Source organism: Gopherus flavomarginatus, chromosome 1, assembly GCF_025201925.1.
Source record: "Gopherus flavomarginatus isolate rGopFla2 chromosome 1, rGopFla2.mat.asm, whole genome shotgun sequence".
In the NCBI taxonomy this organism is placed as follows: domain Eukaryota; kingdom Metazoa; phylum Chordata; order Testudines; family Testudinidae; genus Gopherus; species Gopherus flavomarginatus.
The window spans coordinates 92,971,093-92,989,703 of NC_066617.1; the positions used below are offsets into that span (position 1 = coordinate 92,971,093).

Below are 18,611 nucleotides of genomic sequence, written 5' to 3' on the forward strand. Positions count from 1 at the left end.
TACCATTTTCCACTTCTCTTACAGAAAGAAAACTGCCTCTGTGGGGACCTCAGCATGCCAGAGACTAGACTGAGATCATCTTATTTGAGCCGAGGCAGGATTTGATTAAACTCAGATTATCAGAGGTGTAAGATTGTTTCATTAGCAAAAATGGGTCATATGAAACCCCCTTCATCAGCTGCACCACATCATGACACGATTGTTCTCTCCCATTGCCTCTCTTCCATGCAGCTGGAATCGCTTTCTCGCTCAACACTAAACTATGGGATGTTTGCAATTAAGCTTTTTTTTCCCCCTTTAAAAGTAGCATTCAGAGCTCCATAAAGTCATCTGGAAGTGCCATGAACCTTTGGACTGAGATGGATGTGCACATGGCTGCCAGGGCTGGATAGCTATTGGCCCAGATGTGAAGCTTTGTGTTGGCACTGGGACACAGGAATGTCAAAGTTTGAGAGACTCTGGCCAGAGTCCTGATCTCTCCAGATGGTCACAGGATATAAAGTGCAGCTGGGAGGCAAGCTCCAGAACCCTCCTAGAGAAGCTCTGAGGCTGCAGAATTGCATTAGACGAAAAGGAGGAGATGAGGAAACTTCTGGTGCTGCTACTCCTGACCCTGGCAGCCTTCTGCTATTGTGAAAGAGGTAAGGGGACACAGTATTTATCTCACCTGGAGTATTCACTGAGTATACTATTGAACACTTAAAACTTGAGAAGACTGCTTGCTCAGGAGAAGACCTGCTTTTGGGCTAGGTGGTATACAATGGGCTATTGCATTGGCAAGGTGTTATATTATTATATAGGTCACAAATAAGAATGGGTTTGGGGGTCTCCAGCCTAATCCCTAATAGACATTCGCCTCCACTAGGACACAAACTATTGCACACCTGGGCATGACTGTCAACCTCAGAAATCCAGTTTAGGATTTAGGTGAATTAGCAAAGCTGGGTCCCCAGTTTTGGGCAAATGGACTGTGCTGCAGGTCAGAAATGAGAGGAATTGTCTAAACTGCATGGACCATGGGGAAGGCTATGTTGTATCTGCCAACACTGGAAAGTTGTAGAGTACCCAGAGACATCTGAGGAGAAAAATAAAGCTACACCTTTTAATTTCATTAAAATATGTTGGACTGGGAGAGTTTTTGAAGGCACAATGAAAAAAATGGCAGTGATACTGCTAAAAAAATATGGTCATAAGATATAAACTGCAGCTGGGAGGCAAGCTTCAGAACCCTCTTAAATAAGAAATAGCCATAGAGGAGTGAGCTGCACAGCTGGAAAGGGGTGGGAGACATAGATCTGAAATAGCAGGTGTTCAATCTCTCTCTGCTTTGGCAGAATGGACAGGGATGCTGAGACAGGAAGGGTAGAAAGCTTGCCCTGTACTTGCCTGTACTATGCCAGTTCTTGTCAGTGTTAAATTCTTCAGTGTTAAAGATGACCCTATGAATTAAATACACTCTCACAGGCATCAGATTGGTGAGAAATAAGTTAATATTTTGCAATACAGTTTTTAATCTTTGATTGTTTTCCCCTCAGAGAGCTTCTTTCCTTCATTCCTGGTCAGTCTGCTCTAAAGCAGCTATTGTATTCGAGTCTGTTCATTAGTCTTGGTCTAATCCTTTATCAGTTTCCATGTGGAGTGGAAAATTCAGATAGGCTCCACCAGGAGCGGCGCCAGGGTTTCTGGCACCCTAGGCAGAATTTGGGGGTTGGCATTTTGTGCGCACCCCATGGGGCACACGGAAGCTTCTGGTTCCACTTCCATCTCGCCGCCAAAGAAGGACCCTCCGCCGAAATGCCGCAGGCGACAGCGGCAGTCATTGAGCTGCTCAATTGCCTGCCGCTGTTTTCCGCGGCACGTCGGCAGAAGGTCCTTCTTCTGTGGCGCAACAGGAGCGGACCCGGAAGCTTCCATGCGCCCCGTGGGGAGCACACAAAATGCCACCCCCCAAATCCTGGCGCCCTAGGCGACCGCCTAGGGTCGCCTAATGGAAGTGCCAGCCCTGGGCTCCACTAGCCTAGAGATTTCCAGAAGGCTCCATTCTACAGCAGACAGCATGTTGCTTTCTGACATTTAGTAAGGAGTCATTGTCTCCTGGGTGGCACAGTTTGGATAAAACAGGAACTGGCCAGTACCTTTGCCAAAGCTCACAGTCGAACTCCTGAATCTTTTTAAGGTTAAAAAGCATTAAGTTAAAGACTCTCCATTCCCTCTCATCTGCAATCTTCTCCTCAGAGGAGGAGGTGAAGGGGGTATCAACTTGGTCACTACTTTTACCTCCCTTACTACAATCCTTCATCTGCTGCCTCACCTGCTGTAGTGCTAGTACAGGAGGTTGGGGGTCAAATGTCCTAGTGTCTATTCTCTGCTGTGTTACCTTAGGGCTTAGGCAAATCATTTACCTCTCTGTGCCTCAGTTTTTCCAGCTGTAGTATGGGGATTATAGTGCTTTCCTAAGCCACAAGATCATTGGGAGAATTAACTGGTTAGTGCAGGGGTAGGCAACCTATGGCATGCCAGCTGATTTTCAGTGGCACTCATACTGCCCGGGTACTGGCCACCGGACTGGGGGGCTCTGCATTTTAATTTAATTTTAAATGAAGCTTCTTAAATATTTTAAAAACCTTATTTACTTTACATACAACAATGGTTTAGTTATATATTATAGACTTATAGAAAGAGACCTCCTAAAAATGTTAAAATGTATTACTGGCATGTGAAAACTTAAATTACAGTGAATAAATGAAGACTCGATGCACCACTTCTGAAAGGTTGCCAACCCCTGAGTTAGTGTTTGTAGATCACCTGGTGATCCTCAGATGAAAAACACTGGAACTATTATTAATCACATTATTACTAAGACTCTGATGAGGGTTGCTGCTCTGCTGGGTTCCCTATGGCTAAGAGCTGGGGGATTCAATGCAGTGTGACAGACAGTGCTTTAGAGGACATGAACTTCAAATGAGCAGCAGCACTGGGAGACAGGTGAATGGCAAGTACTGGGGCAGGATGATAGTGAAGAGGCTGTCTGGGCAGGGCCGGTGCAAGGATATTTTGCGCCCTAGGCGAAACTTCCATCTTGCGCTGCTCCCCCCCCAAAATCACATACATTATACACAATACACGGTCACAGAGTAACATGTTATATTTAGAATTTATGTTTCCGCGCTTTAAGTTTAGCAAATTTAGAAACAAGTCAATGCTGTGAGCAATTCCTCCAAGTCAATGCTGTGAGCAATGTCATGTTCTAGTGACAAGGTAGATAGCCCAACAAGTCTTTGTTGCAACATTGATGTTCGCATGTATGTTTTTATCAATTTGAGCTTTGAGAAGCTTCGCTCACCACTGGCCACAGAAACTGGGAGAGTCAAGAGGATGTGAAGAGCAATAACTGTGTTAGGGACACTATCTCTCAGCTGGGGGTCAGGGCTGTGGGGAGGATGGGGTCAGGGGGTTTCCAGCTCAGAGGGACTGAGCTTGGAGCTGGGGGTCAGGGCTGTGGGGGGGATGGGGTCGAGGGAGTTTCCAGCTCAGAGGGACTCGGCTCGGAGCTGGGGGTCAGGGTTGTGGGGGGGATGGGGTCGGGGGTGCCTGAGGGCACTGGGGCAGCTCAGCTCTGCAGACTGCTGTTCTCTCCAGCCATCCAGGCACAAGGGGAGCAGCAGCATGGACCAGCCAAGGACCAAGGGGACAGGAGCACAGGCACCTGAGGCCAAGCTGTGGGGAAGCACTTGCTTACCTTGCCCAACGCATGAGCATCGGGGTCCTCTTTCTTCCTCCACTCCACCAGACCACCGCTGAGGCTCTTTTCTTCTCCATGCCCCTCGCTGGGGCTGACGTGGAGGCTGAGCCAGGGGGCAGTCCCCGCTTTCCTCCAGAAGCCCTGGTGTCGTGCTGCCCTCGCAGGGCTCCTGCCATGTGCCCTAAGCAAAGCTGCGCAGCTCTGCCCAGCCACCAGCGCCCCCACCGGCAACGAGAAAAATGGCATAGGCTGGAGCCCCTGCTCTGGGAGGGAGAGGGATTCTGAGCCTCTGCCTGCAGCTCAGGGATTCCCCTGGGTCAGTGCGCCACGGGCAGCCCAAACCTCTGGGCTGCTGCGGTGGCGCCCTGACCCAGGGGGGCCCTGGGCTTCCCGCTGCCGTGGCGGCACCCTGACCCGGGTGGGCCCTGCGCTGCCAGCTGCCGTGGCGGTGCCCTGACTCAGTGGACCCCCTGGGCTGCTGGCTGCCATGGCGGCGTGCTGATCCAGGGGACCCTCTGGGCTGCCGACTGCTGCGGCGGCGCCCTGACCCGGGGGGGGGGGGCCTGGGCTGCTGGCTGCCGTGGCAGCACGCTGACCCAGGGGACCCCCTGGGCTGCCGGCTGCCGCGGTGGCGCGCTGAGCCAGGGGACACCCTGGGCTGCGGGCTGCCATAGCGGCGCCCTGAGCCGAGGGGGGCCCTGGGCTGCAGGCTGCCGCAGCGGCGCCCTGACCCAGGGGACCCCCTGGGCTGCCGGCTGCCGCTGCAGCACCCTGACCCGGGGGGGGCCCTGGGCTGCCAGCTGCCGCGGTGGCGCCCTGAGCCGGGGGGGCCCTGGGCTGCCGGCTACCCGCTGACCCATGGGGGCCTCTGGGCTGCCGGCTGCCGTGGCGGCACCCTGACCCGCGGGGGGGGGGCCTGGGCTGCCGGCTGCCCGCTGACCCATGGGGGCCCCTGGGCTGCCGGCTGCCGTGGCTGTGCCCTGAGCCAGGGGACCCCGTGGGTTGCCAGCGGCCGCTGCCGCCGGCAGCTCAGACTCCCTCTCTGTCCCAGCAGCAGCGGCTGCTCAACCATTTAAAAAAAATTGGGGGCACCACTTTTTGGCACCCCCAAATCTTGGCGCCCTAGGCAGCCGCCTAGTCCACCTAAATGCTTGCACCGGTTCTGTGTCTGGGGATCTCTGACTAAAGTTTGAGGTGGTGGTTCACCAGGTGGAGGTGAAGACTGCTCATCTCCTCTAGGGGCAGAGGGAAATAGGGAGGGATAACTCAGTGGTTTGAGCATTGCCCTGCTAAACCAAGAGCTGTGAGTTCAATCCTTGAGGGGGCTACTTAGGGATCTGGGGCAAAATCAGTACTTGGTCCTGCTAGTAAAGGCAGGGGGCTGGACTCAATGACCCTTTGAGGTCCCTTCCAGTTCTATGAGATAGGTATATGTCTATTTATTATTATAAGGGGAGGGGGAAGAAGAAAATCAGCCATGCTAGCTTCCGCCTGCTGCCACTGGTGACAGGTTGTTTCCATAGCTGAGAACAGGAACTGGGGACTGCTTGGGGGTAGAGATTACTTGGAACATAGTGAATGAGACATCTACCAGTTTCTCCTTTCTCTTCACTGTGTGAGTGTGATACAGCAAAACTGCCATTTAGCTCTCAGAAGCTGCTAGGTAAAGGCCAGATTCTGATGCCCTTGCTCAAGCTAAATAAGACCTCACTCTGCAAATCAGACCCATTGAAGTCAATGGTACTACTTAAGTAGCGTGTATTTAACATTAGCCTCAGAATCACAAGTTGAACCTAAATGACTTAGAGTCAAACTCAGATACCCAGACTCATGCTGAATAGCTCCTTTCTCCACAAATAGTCTGCAGGGTCTGATCAGACATCAAATGTGTCTTGCTGATGTAAATGCACACAGTGCTTTGGAAAAAACAACAAAAAACCACAACTTTCCCCTCAAAGAGTTTACAAACTAGCAATTAATCAACACGTTTATTTTCCTAAATCTTCTTTGTCCCTAAATACACTTCTAAGACAATAGCAGGTAGGATTTGCCATGGGTGAAAGAGTGATAGGTGAAGAACTAAAGAAGAGCCTGGGTGGTTTGGAGTGGTGAGCAGAGTATGGGTCCCATAAACGCCCAGTAAAATCAGAGGGAATTCCCCTTGGGTGATTGCAGGGACCATCGAAGGTTAGAATTAAGAATGACATTGGTACATACAGTGGGTTCTTATGTTCTTATGTCCCTAGCCTCTGTTTGCCAGAAGCTGGAAATGGGCGACGGGATGGATCACTTGATGATTACCTGTTATGTTCATTCCCTATGGGGCACTTGGCATTGGCCACTGTCGGAAGACAGAATACAGTAACTCCTCACTTAACATTGTAATTATGTTCCTGAAAAATGTGACTTTAAGTGAAACAATGTTAAGCGAATCCAATTTCCCCATAAGAATAAATGTAAATGGGGAGGTGGTTAGGTTCCAGGGAAATTTTTTTCACCAGACAAAAACTCTATCTATCTATCTATCTATCTATCTATCTATCTATCTATCTATCTATCTATCTATCTATCTATCTATCTATCTATCTATCTATCTATCTATCTACACACAGTGTACATTTAAAAAAAAACAATTTAATACTGTTCACAGCAATGATTGTGAAGCTTGGTTGAGGTGGTGCAGTGAGAGAGTGGAAGAGGGTGGGGTATTTCCTAGGGAATGCCTTGCTGCTAAATGATGAACTAGCACTTGGCTGAGCCCTCCATGGTTAACACGTTGTTAATGTAGCCTCTCACATTCAACAAGGCAGCACAAATGGAGAGGGAGGAGAGACAGCATAGCAGACAGAGACAGACACACACCTTGTGCGTGGGAGAGAGAGAGAGATGCACATTGGTCCTTTAAGTAAGCTGACCCACTCTTAAGTGCATTGTCTTTTTGAGTGGATCAGGAAGTTGAGACAGCAGCTGCTGTCCCAAGTTCGCTTTGTCTCTCTCTGTCGGTATCCCCACCCTGCTCGATATGGAGAAGGGGTAAGTGGGGTGCAGGAGCATGGGGGAGGGCAACACGCTGACATTAGCCTCCCTCTTCCCACCCCTTCCATGCACAGTAAGCAGGAGGCTCCCGGGAGCAGCTCCAAGGCAGAGGGCAGGAGCAGCACATGACAGTGAGGGGAGGGACACCTGAACTGCCCTGCAATTGATAGCCTGCTGGTGGCTGCTGCATAGGGAACTTAGGGGAGCGGGGAGCTGATGGGTGGGCTACTTGTCCACCTCGGTTACAAGCCCCCACCAGCTAGCTGCAATGGGCTGCTCTTCCTGCAAGCAGTGGACAAAGAAGGAGGCTACCAAATGGCATTAGAAGGGAGCATTGCACAACTTTAAACGAGCATGTTCCCTAATTGATCAGCAACATAACAACGAAACAACATTAACCTGGAGGACTTAAAGTGAGGAGTTACTGTACTGGGCTAGATGGCCCTTTGGTCTGACCCAGCATGGCTGTTCTTATGTTCCTCTTTAGATGACTGGAAAGCTGGTGGGGTGACATGATGACAGGCATTACATTCTTCCCTGTACCTCAGTTCTGGTCTACGATGCTCCAGAGGGCAAGACTATTCCTAAGTATTTTAATACCTGCCTCTTCTTCACATTCTGTCAAAGGCCCTCAGCTCCTCAGAGAGAACAAAGAAACACACCTTCCCAGTGGAGAAGGAGGAGAGATGGTGCCATCCAGGCAGTGTCTATACTAGGCATTTGGGGCAAAGTTTCCCATTATGTCTACCACCACTGCATCTCTTTCGATAGCTGTATCTCCTTCCCTTATTGGGTGACACCATTTCCCTTCCCATCTTGGCATTTTTATCACTATGTCATCTTACTCCAAGCAAGCTGAAATGACACTATGTGTATGTCTACACTAGAGCTGGAGATATGATTCCAGCACTGGTGGACATACCTGTGCTAATACTGATTGGCAGGAGTGGCTAGCCATCCTGAGTATGTACCTGTGGTCTGGGACAGGATCATACTTGGATGTATAGCCCCTCCAGCTGCTCACACAGCTGCAGCCATACTTTGGTTTTTAATGCATTAGCTTAATCACAGTTAGTTCAAGTATATCTTTGTGAGCTGGAATTTACACCTTTCAGCTCTAATGTAGCGATACCCTATAAACTGTGGTGACGTTGATAGAACTGAACCAGTATTAGCCATAGTGGGAAATTTTTGCCCCAAACTTCTAGTGCAGACAAGGCCCTAGTGGGGGCAGAGAGATAAAAATTCCCAATGTGGGAAGGGAAATGATGTTACCCAATAAGGGAGGGAGATACAGTCATCCAATGAGAGCCAAGGACTGGAATCACATGCTTGGTTCCTGTGTGGTACCTCCTGACTCCTATTCTTTGTTTTCCAGATTCAAAGGACACTTTGGAATCACACGATGTTGAAGGTGAGTATCTTGCTATGACTTTCCCCCATCTCTGCACCTGTCTCAAGCCCTGCATCTGCCTCCATCTTTCCCTTTATCAGTATTAGGAAATGAGTGAGATGCTTAGAGAATCCTCTCACTTCTTTCTCCTTCCGTGACCAACACTGAGATCTACAGCAGGTGCCATCATGAGTCCTCTCGTCTCAGCAGAGCACTCGTGACAACTAAAGGTCCAGTTTTCACATGACATAGTGGAACAGGTGGAACCCTGCAAACAGTAGGAAGCAGGCAGCAGTGACATGAGCAGGCTGAGGTTTTCAGTTGTCAGATAAACCAGGACATGAGGCAGGCCGAGCCAACAATCACGTTGCTCTGGGAGCTACATGGGAATTAGGGTGTGAGCTAGCTGAGGTAGTTGCCCATCATGGGTGTCACAGAATGGCAGGGCTCCTCTATTGGCTTATCATTGCAGGAGTTAGAAACCTGCACTGAGCTGCTCAGTTGGTAGTTCTGCTGACTTGCTGGAGCAAGAGAGGCTTATTAGCTCCACTAGGATATAAGGGAGATGGAGTGACAAAGAGAGCTAAGGTTTGGGACAGAGAGATCCCTTCAGGGAAAACCTAAGAACAGCCAAGTGCTGGGAGAAGGTTTAGGCTGAGCTTTATGTTGTACAACTGCAATATCAAGTAGCAGGAAAAGGGTAAGTTTGGACTATGTACTGACTATGCATATTCTGTTCAGTTCGGAGTGGGACCTGAGTTTAGGGTCTGAAACGTTTCCCTGCCTCTCACTCTGCTCTGCAGACTGGTTCACAGAAATCCATTAGGAAAAATATCCCCTGGCTCTCTTGACCCCCCCATCGCCTCTCTTGTCCCATAGGACAAGGAATAAATTGCCGCTGGGGATCATTAAAGCTGGAATTCCCAGAGAACCAATCAAAACATGGGGTGGAGGGAGAGAGAGAGAGAGAGAGAAACTTCTTTACAAGAGTTGTTGTAACTGCTGGCACTTCTTACAGTGAAGGTTTATTTGTAGATGGTATTTCAGACATGACCTGAGCTCAGCTTGCCAGTTGGTACCCAGAGATAACACCGTCTGTCCCCACGAGATAAACAGCTGGGCTCTCTCACTGGCCAAGTAATCTGGCATCAGAAAGAACATTTTGCTGGCAGTTGAAAGTCTGGGTTAGGGAGATGAGATGAGCTGGAAATGGTACAACCTCTATGCAGGAAGAACTTGGTGGCCCTCTCAGAGCATTCCCCAAACACAGGTATCCAAAACTCTCCATGCAGAGCTCAGTGTGCCGGGGCAAGGGGTGCAGGGTCCTCTGTCCTCTCAAGACTCTCTACAAATGAGCACCAGGATCTCTCTGTGCAGCGATTGCCGGTGTATTTCCCCATTGGCAATACTCTCAATGTGATATATGCCATCATGTGCCAGCAATGCCCCTCTGCCATGTACATTGGCCAAACTGGATAGTCTCTGCGCAAAAGAATAAATGGACACAAATTAGACATCAAGAATTGTAACATTCAAAAACCAGTAGGAGAGCACTTCAATCTCCCTGGACACTCAATAACAGACTTACAAGCTGGCATTCTTCAACAAAGAACTTAAAAAACAGACTTCAACGAGAAACTGCAGAACTGGAATTAATTTGCAAACTTGACACCATCAAATTAGGCCTGAATAAAGGCTGGGAGTGGCTGGATCACTACAAAAAGTAATTTTCCCTCTGTTGATACTCACACCTTCTTGTCAACTGTTGGGAATGGGCCACATCCACCTAATTGAATTGGCTTCATTAACACAGACCCCACACTTGGTAAGGCAACTCCCATCTTTTCATGTGCTGTCTATTTATACCTGCTTACTTTTTTCCACTCCATGCATCTGATGAAGTGGGTTATAGCCCACGAAAGTTTATGCCCAAATAAATCGGTTTGTCTCTAAGGTGCCACAAGGACGACTCATTGTTTTTGCTGATACAGACTAACATGGCTACCCCTCTAAAATCTTTCCTAGCACTCTGCACACATGGGCACCGATATTCTTAAGCACAGCCTTCTTACAGTCCTTTAAAGGTATTCCGGCTGCAGTGTCTTAACAGGCAACAGTCAGTGACACAACCTCCATTGCCTTCAGTCACCTTGGGGTGCACTGTGGACCTTGATACCAAGGCTTCACTGTGCAGTGGCCAGTGTGACAGTCCATATGAGGTTGTGTCAGACTGTGTAAAAGAAGGCAAGACTCTAAGGTGATCAGGACTGGAGAGAGAAGGAACCATGTCCCTGCAGATTTGGGGCTTGAGTCTCTTCACTTACTGCTGTGACCCCACGAACTGCAATAGCTTTGCTCCAGATTTACCTCAGGGTAAGTGACAAGAGAATCATGCTCCTGGAGTTCATGACCAAGCAGGTTTGAGTGGAGGGGGAGATAGGTCCCTGAAGCTGTGGAAGATAGGGAGGTGGAACTGTGAAGGCTGGGCTGAGTAGGTGTGGTCTGGGAAGTAAGGTGAGGAGGGACTGTGATAAGGGATAGCAGATGTTCCATCTCCAGAGGACACTCTAGTTTTTGGACTATAGATGGGCAGCCACAAAGCTCTAACCTACTCTTCTATTCTCCCATGGCAGGTGTTAAGGTAAAAAGAGAAATGGCTAATGCCTTTGTGAGGAGGCAGAAGAGGTCCTACCCCTATTATGAAAGGTAAAATCTTCCCTGCCTCACCAGTTGGGCTAAGGACTGAACTCTGTATTATTTCAGAGGGGGATAGGAAGGCAGTGGGATGTGGCAAGGAATTTGATTCATGTCTGGGATAACATCCTCACACACACAAGCAGAAAAAAGAGGATGCTGGAGATACTTACTGGAGACAAGTGGCCTATTCTTCCTCAAAGGGCCATAAATATCCCCTGAGGAGTCTCTGACAGACATAGAGTGACCATAGTTAGCTTTACATCACCTCCTGTAAGAGACCCCAGCACAGGGACATGCCAGATGCATTGCTGGGAGTACTCAGGAATGGGGGGTACTTGGCCAGCATTCCTAGGCTGCTGATACTTCTGGCTACTTGGACTGCCCTTAGGGGCCAGGGAGAGTGGGGTGCAAATTAGAGGCTTCTCTAGTCTGTATCAGGGACTGAAGCAACCCGCTGCACAGGGTGCACTAAGGAGGTTTCATCTTTGCACTCAGTTCCTGCACAGAGCTCAGCTCTGCTGCAGGGATGAGGTCAGATCAGACAGGCTCTTCATTCTGACTAGGCCCAGATACTACAGCAAGCACATCTTTTTTTATAACACTCCTGGAGACAGGGACTCGGAGAACTTCAGCTGACAGATTGACACAAGAACACGCTTCACATACCTCCTGGGAGAGGTCACCAAGCTACATCTCACAGGGGCCCTGAGGGCTAAGACATTTCTAGTTGAGCATCCTTGGACAGTAGTTAAAGGCCTGGGTTTAATCCCCAGTCAGTAAAGCTTCTGAAAGGATAACTAAGGTTCCTGGGTAAAGTCCCAGCTGATAGACCCGACCCACTCCCCTGGAACAATAACCAGGGAGCCTGGGTTCTATCTTTAGCTGTTAGAGCCTTGTGAGCGAGATGGGGAACTGGCTTCAATCCCTAACTGATAGAGCTCCCTGAGCTTTGACATTTCTCAAAGGGGCTAGGTTCTAACCCGTTGTAGGTAAATATTATATTCACTATAAGGGAGTCCCTCTCTAGGGAATGTTGAGTAATCACTCTCCCTGAGTTCAGAAGGTGGCATAGGAGTCTGATGAGTCATGAGTGGCATCTTTCTCTTTGTCTACTGCAGGTACTATGAAATGTACAAGTCCCCAATGGAGATGAGAAAGGAACAGTGTGAAAACTACGCCCCCTGTGACTACCTGTCAGAACATGTGGGGTTTTATGCTGCATATCAGCGTTACTTTGGGAGATTCTGAGGAAGAGTCTGTCCCTTCCCCCACCTGGCTAGGGTCCAGTCTGACCTCCATAAAGAATGGGGTAGTGGGAGGAAGGAAAGGAAGTAAAAGGGAGACTTAGATTGGGCCCACTTCAATTCTGCTCAGCACTGATGAGAGCACAATGGCAAAATTTATCCCATGTATATCCATTGTCCAGTCTAAGACTGCTAAACACTAGTTGTGATCCTTCTACCAGAGGCATTCCCCCCATGGCCTCCCATGGTATTTTGAGCTTCTTCAGAGAAAGGAAGGTGAGGAGAATCCATCTTATCTGCTTGCCATGGAAGTTCCAGAGCAAGTATAGGAAGAGGAGATTCTTCTGAAGAAACTTAAAATATGACAAAGGGCAGCAGCAAGAACTTTTTGCTCCCTCCCCTCCCAAAAAAGTACAAGGTGAGGGGTGACTAATATGAGAAATGCAACTGTGTGTGTATGTGTGTGTGCTGTGGAGAGCAGTGATCCTCATGCACCCACTGGAATCGGGGGGTCCTGCTGCTTCCTGTTGGGGAAGGTTCAGCAGTTTGCAACCACCAGGTTCCAGGGTGAGGTGATCAGCCCAAGTGTATGTTAGTAACAATGCATGAGCCCCTAAAGGTTTGGTGGGTCCATTCAACTAAGCACCTTGATTTCATATACTTCACTGAGCTTCTTGGATCTGCAAAATTGGGGTGGAAATCTCTGGTGCTTCTGATACACCCTGTTTCTGGTCAGGCTGAAAATACCCAAACAAAAAGCTGTTCCTCATAATTAGTTTGGCACTTATGTTTCTGGTCCTGACTCAAACGAACAAACAAAAAATGCAGAGGCAGATGTAAAAATAAAACAAAAAGTTAATTGAACTTTTATGAATCGTCAAAAAGAAAAAAGGGGGTCAGTTCAGGGTTGGGTTGGGTTGAAGTTGGGTCAGTGCCAGGTTTATCCAAATTGGTTTGTCTATCCCCAATATGTATCTTCCCTCTTTGCAAATTCATGCAGGCATCTTTTTATGAGTTTTATGCATTAGCAACTTTCTGAAATTTCACCTGTACCATCATATATTCTGTTCTGTAAGGGAGATATCAGATTCTGTAGAAGGGCAGGTGTCTGCTCAGCAGCAAAATTCGCATGTTGCCTGGTGAAATCATCCCCAGCTGTTGGCTATAATAAACGCTGGTTATGTAAAGCAGTTTGTGTTTTGCTTGTCTCTGTTCATGTGTCCAGCATCCAGTGGGAGTGAGAGGTGATGAGATTCAACTGGAGTGAAAGAGAGGTCTGGAAGATAAGGCCCTCTCTCTGTAGCTAAGATGAGTACTGAACAGGAAACAACAACAACAACATTGGCCTGATTCTCCTCTCCCTTATCCCAGTGTTAATCAGGAGTAATTACATTGAAATCAATGAAGTGATACCTGCATAAGACTGTGTAAGTGAGAGGTGGATCCTACTCCACCATCAGTTGAATTCTTCCTTCCCTGGAGAGACCTTCTTTGTACTGGGATAAGAGGTAAACCCACTCCCCATGTTCATGTAGAAATAGACTTAGTTCCCACTGACTCAAATGGGAATCCCAACTCTCCCCTGAAGGAACATCTTCTTTTGGGTCAAGAAATGTTTTTCCTTCTATGAGAGTCTCACTCCAGCTGTAAAGAGAAAGAGATGTGGGTCTGAATGAAATGCCTGTCCCTCTTGGCTCTGCAGTGGAGAGGAGGGCTACAGGAAGTTCTAGCCCCAGATAACTACCTTGTACCATACCATGTGGGTCAAAAGGTACTAGGCCTTTCAGTCTGCACAGTGTAGGTATATATTTGACCTGGGTGACTGGAGCTCCTTCAAAGACACAGGCCAATTGTTCCCTCTACAAGTGGAACCCCACCCCAGTCTGGGACAGCATGTGTTGTGGGATATATCTGTAACAAACTGAAATAGTGATGTACTGCTGATATGGGCATCCTATCGAGCTCATAGAGTCAGTGTGAACCTTGTGGAGCTTGTATGGTTTGGGATGGGCTTTGTTTAGGGCAGGCATGCATTGCTGAGTGTGGAGGGTAAAGTCTGCTCAGAGGAGACTCACAGGGTATGTCTGCACTACAGGATTATTCCGATTTTACCAAAACTGATATTTGGAAACCGATTGTATAAAGTCGAGTGCACGTGGCCACACTAAGCACATTAATTTGACGGTGTGCATCCATGTACCGAGGCTATCGTCAATTTCCGGAGCGTTGCACTGTGGGTAGCTATGCCATAGCTATCCCGTAGTTCCCACAGTCTCCTCTGCCCGTTGAAATTCCGGGTTGAGATCCCAGTGCCTGATGGGGCAAAAAACATTGTCATGGGTGGTTCTGGGTACAGCATCACCCCTCACTCCTTGAAAGCAACGGCAGACAACCATTTTGCGCCTTTTTTCCTGGGTGAACTGTGCAGATGCCATACCATGGCAAGCATGGAGCCTGCTCAGCTGAAGACAGCAGTTATGGACGTTGTAAACACCTTGCACATTCTCGTTCAGTGTATGCTGAACCAGTACCTGCAAAACCAGGCGAGGAGGCAGCTATGGCAGCGCGGCGACGAGAGTGATAAGGACATGGACACAGAATTCTCTCAAACCGCAGGCCCCTGCACTTTGGTGATCCTGATGGTAATGGGGCAGGTTCTAGCCATCGAACACTGATTTTGCACCCGGGAAACAAGCACAGACTGGTGGGACCACATAGTGTTGCAGGTGTGGGACGATTCCGAGTGGCTGCAAAACTTTTGCATGCGTAAGGGCACTTTCATGAAACTTTGTGACTTGCTTTCCCCTGCCCTGAAACGCCAGAATACCAAGATGAGAGCAGCCCTCACAGTTGAGGAGTGAATGGCAATAGCCCTCTGGAAGCTTGCAATGCCAGAGAGCTACCAGTCAGTCAGGAATCAATTTGGAGTGGACAAATCTACTGTGAGGGCTGCTATGATGCAAGTAGCCAAAGCAATCATTAAGCGGCTGCTACGAAAGGTAGTGACTCTGGGAAATGTGCAGGTCACAGTGGATGGCTTTGCTGCAATGGGATTCCCTAACTGTGGGGGGGGGGATAGATGGAACCCATATCCCTATCTTGGCGCTGGAGCACCAGGGCACCCAGTACATAAACCGCAAGGGGTACTTTTCCATGGTGCTGCAAGCACTGGTGGACCACAAGAGACATTTCACCAACATCCACGTGGGATGGCCGGGAAGGGTTCATGGCTCTCGCGTCTTCAGGAACACTACTCTGTTTAAATGGCTGCAGCAAGGGAATTACTTCCTAGACCAGAAAATAACAGTTGGGGATGTTGAAATGCCTGTAGTTATCCTGGGTGACCCAGCCTATCCCTTGATGCCGTGGCTCATGAAGCCATACACAGGCAGCCTGGACAGTGGTCAGGAGCTGTTCAACTACAGGCTGAGCAAGTGCAGAATGGTGGTAGAATGTGCATTTGGACATTTAAAGGGACGCTGGCGCACATTACTGTCTTGCTCAGACCTCAGCCAAACCAATGTCCCCTTTGTTATTGCTGCTTGCTATGTGCTCCACAATCTCTGTGAGAGAAAGGGGGAGACCTTTATGGAGGGGTGGGAAGCTGAGGCAAATCACCTGGCCGCTGATTACGTGCAGCCAGACAGCAGGGTGATTAGAAGAGCACACCAGGAAGCGGTGTGCATCAGAGAAGCTTTGAAAACCAGTTTAATCACGGGCCAGGGTATGGTGTGACTGTTGTGTTTGTTTCTCCTTGATGAAAACCTGCCCTCTTGATTGACTCATTCCCTGTAAGCAACCCACCCTCCCCCTTCGATTACAACTTGCTTTCTAAGGAAATAAAGTCACTATCATTTAAAAATCATGTATTCTTTATTAATTCATTATAAAAAGAGGGAGAGAACTGACAAGGTAGTTGTTGTTGTTGTTTGGGAGGAGGATAGGAGGGAAGGAAAAGGCCACTGAAAATTTTTCTAAATAATGACAGCCTTTTGGTTGGGCTGTCCACTGGAGTGGAGTGGGTGGGTGCACGGAGCCTCCCCACACGCATTCTTACATGTCTGGGTGAGGAGGCTATGGAACATGGTGAGGGGGGAGGGTGGTTATACAGGGACTGCAGCACTCTGTGATCCTGCTGCCGTTTCTGAAGCTCCACCAGATGCTGGAGCATGTCAGTTTGATCACGCAGCAGCCCCAGCATTGTATTCCGCCACCGCTGATCTTCCTGCCGCCACCTCTCATCTCGAGCATCTCCCCTCTCCTCACATGCATCCCTCCTCTCCTCACATTTGTCCCTCCTGTCCTCACGGTCAGTGGCATCTTTCCTGTACTTTGATACAACATCCTTCCACTCATTCAGATGAGCTCTTTCATTGCAGGTCACTTCCATGATTTCCAAGAACATTTAATCTCGCGTCCTTTTTTTTCACTGCCTTATCTGAGATAGCCTTCGGGACAGAGGAGGGAGGCTTGAAAAATTTGCAGCTGCAGGAGGGAGGGAAAAAAGGGAGAGAAGTATTTAAAAAGATACATTTTACAGAACAATGGTTATACTCTTTCATGGTGAACAACACTATTCACCTTACATAGCACATGTGATTTCACTACAAGGTTGCATTTTGCATCTTAATATTGAGTGCCTGCGGCTTTGGTATTAGAGATCACAGACGCAGGTCCGGGCAACAGAATTCGGCTTGCATGCGGCCATGATAAGCCACTGTCTTTCTGCTTCTGCAGCCTTCATATACCCAGTGCCCTCCTTTCCCAAATACCAAGCAAAGCCCGTTGAGTGCTGCTTCTTTCCTGTTAACGTGCAGCAGCAGAAACCAACCCCCCCACCATCCAATTCTCTGGGATGATAGCATTACCCCTCCCCCCACCGCATGGCTGGTATCAGGGAAGATCCCTGCTAGCCAAACATGAAAAAGCTCAGCGCCAATCACCGCTTGGCTAACTGCAGGGAAGGATTTTTTTTTCAGCCACAGGCAAGCAGTCCAGTAGGAAAAGCCACCTCTGTCCCCTTAATTAAATTCCTGTATTTCAACCAGGTTACCATGAACGATATCACTCTCCTGATGATAACGCAGCGAGATAAAGAACGGATGTTGCTTGAATGCCAGCAAACATTGGGACCATACGCTGCCAGGCTTTGTTATGCAATGATACCAGATTACTTGCTACATGCATGGGGTGGTCAAGTGTCCTACCATGGAGGACGGAATAAGGCTGCGCTGCCCAGAAACCTTCTGCAAAGGCTTTTGGAGTACCTCCAGGAGAGCTTCATGGAGATGTCCCTGGAGGATTTCCACTCCATCCCCAGACACATTAACAGACTTTTCCAGTAGCTGTACTGCCCGCAAATGCATCCCAAGTCCTCAGGGCAAATTAATCATTAAAAAACGCTTGCTTTTAAACCATGTTTTATATTTACAAAGGTACATTCACCAGAGATCCCTTCCATGGCTTCATTGTCTGGGATACTGCCTTGGGAAGGCTGGGAGAGTATTTCTGTCAGACTCAGAAAAAGGCCGTTAGGGAGAACGGAGTGCTGTGTGCTCTCTGCAAGCTCGTCCTCCTCTTCCTCCTCCTCCTCATCTTCCCCTTCTGCAGAATCCTCAGGCATGGCTAAGATTACCCCCGCCTTGGAATCCACAGTCAGGGGTGGGGTAGTGGTGGTGGACCCCCCTAGAATTGCATGCAGCTTAGCATAGAAGCGGCATGTCTGCGGCCCTCTCCTGGACCTTCCGTTTGCTTCTTTGGTTTTCTTGTAGGCTTGTCTGAGCTCCTTAACTTTCACACGGCACTGTACTGAGTCCCTGGTGTGGCCTCTCTCCATCATGGCCTTGGAGATTTTTTCAAATGTTTTTTCATTTCATCTTTTGGAACGGAGTTCTGTTAGCACAGAATCCTCTCCCCATATAGCGATCAGGTCCAGTATCTCCTGTACGGTCCATGATGGAGATCTTTTTCAATTCTCAGACTGCATGTTTACCTGCGCTGATGAGCACTGTGTGGTCACCTGTGCTGATCAGCTCTCCATGCTGGGCAAACAGGAAATGAAATTCAAAAGTTTGCGGGGCTTTTCCTGTCTACCTGGCCAGTGCATCAGAGTTCAGATTATTGTCCAGAGCGGTCACAATGGTGAACCATGGGATAGCGCCCGGAAACCAATACCTTCAAATTGCGGCCACACTAACCCTAATCTGACATGGCAATACCAATTTCAGCGCTACTCCCCTCGTCAGGGAGGATTACAGATACCGGTATTAAGAGCCTTTTATATCGATATAAAGGGTTTCGTTGTGTGGACGGGTGCAGGATTTAATGCTGCTATATTCGGTATAAACGCGTAGTGTAGACCAGGGCACAGTGGCACAAGCTGCTTATAGTTTTGCAGCCCTGTCTCATCATTACATATCCTCTGCTGCCACCTAACGGACATTTCATTTCACTCGGTGAAAGAGCATGTGGCACCACTAAAGCATTTTACATTTTCAGA

At 48.7% G+C, this 18,611-nt stretch overlaps 1 protein-coding gene across 1 annotated transcript; it reads left to right on the forward strand.

Annotated features, from left to right (window-relative positions):
- The first annotated feature begins 210 nt into the window (after window positions 1–210).
- LOC127052255 (osteocalcin-like) lies at window positions 211–13,302 on the forward strand. Its single transcript, XM_050955753.1, has 4 exons — window positions 211–641; window positions 8,157–8,192; window positions 10,805–10,877; window positions 11,987–13,302. The coding sequence occupies exons 1-4, from the start codon at window positions 581–583 to the stop codon at window positions 12,114–12,116; spliced, it is 300 nt and encodes a 99-aa protein (XP_050811710.1). The 5' UTR covers window positions 211–580; the 3' UTR covers window positions 12,117–13,302.
- Window positions 13,303–18,611: the final 5,309 nt, after the last annotated feature.

Excerpts from the sequence above, each read along its gene's own strand:
- LOC127052255 (XM_050955753.1), top strand. The coding sequence starts at position 581 with ATGAGGAAACTTCTGGTGCTGCTACTCCTGACCCTGGCAGCCTTCTGC. Across the intron at positions 642-8,156 it reads CTTCTGCTATTGTGAAAGAG|ATTCAAAGGACACTTTGGAA; the intron begins GTAAGGGGACAC and ends TTTGTTTTCCAG. Across the intron at positions 8,193-10,804 it reads GGAATCACACGATGTTGAAG|GTGTTAAGGTAAAAAGAGAA; the intron begins GTGAGTATCTTG and ends CTCCCATGGCAG.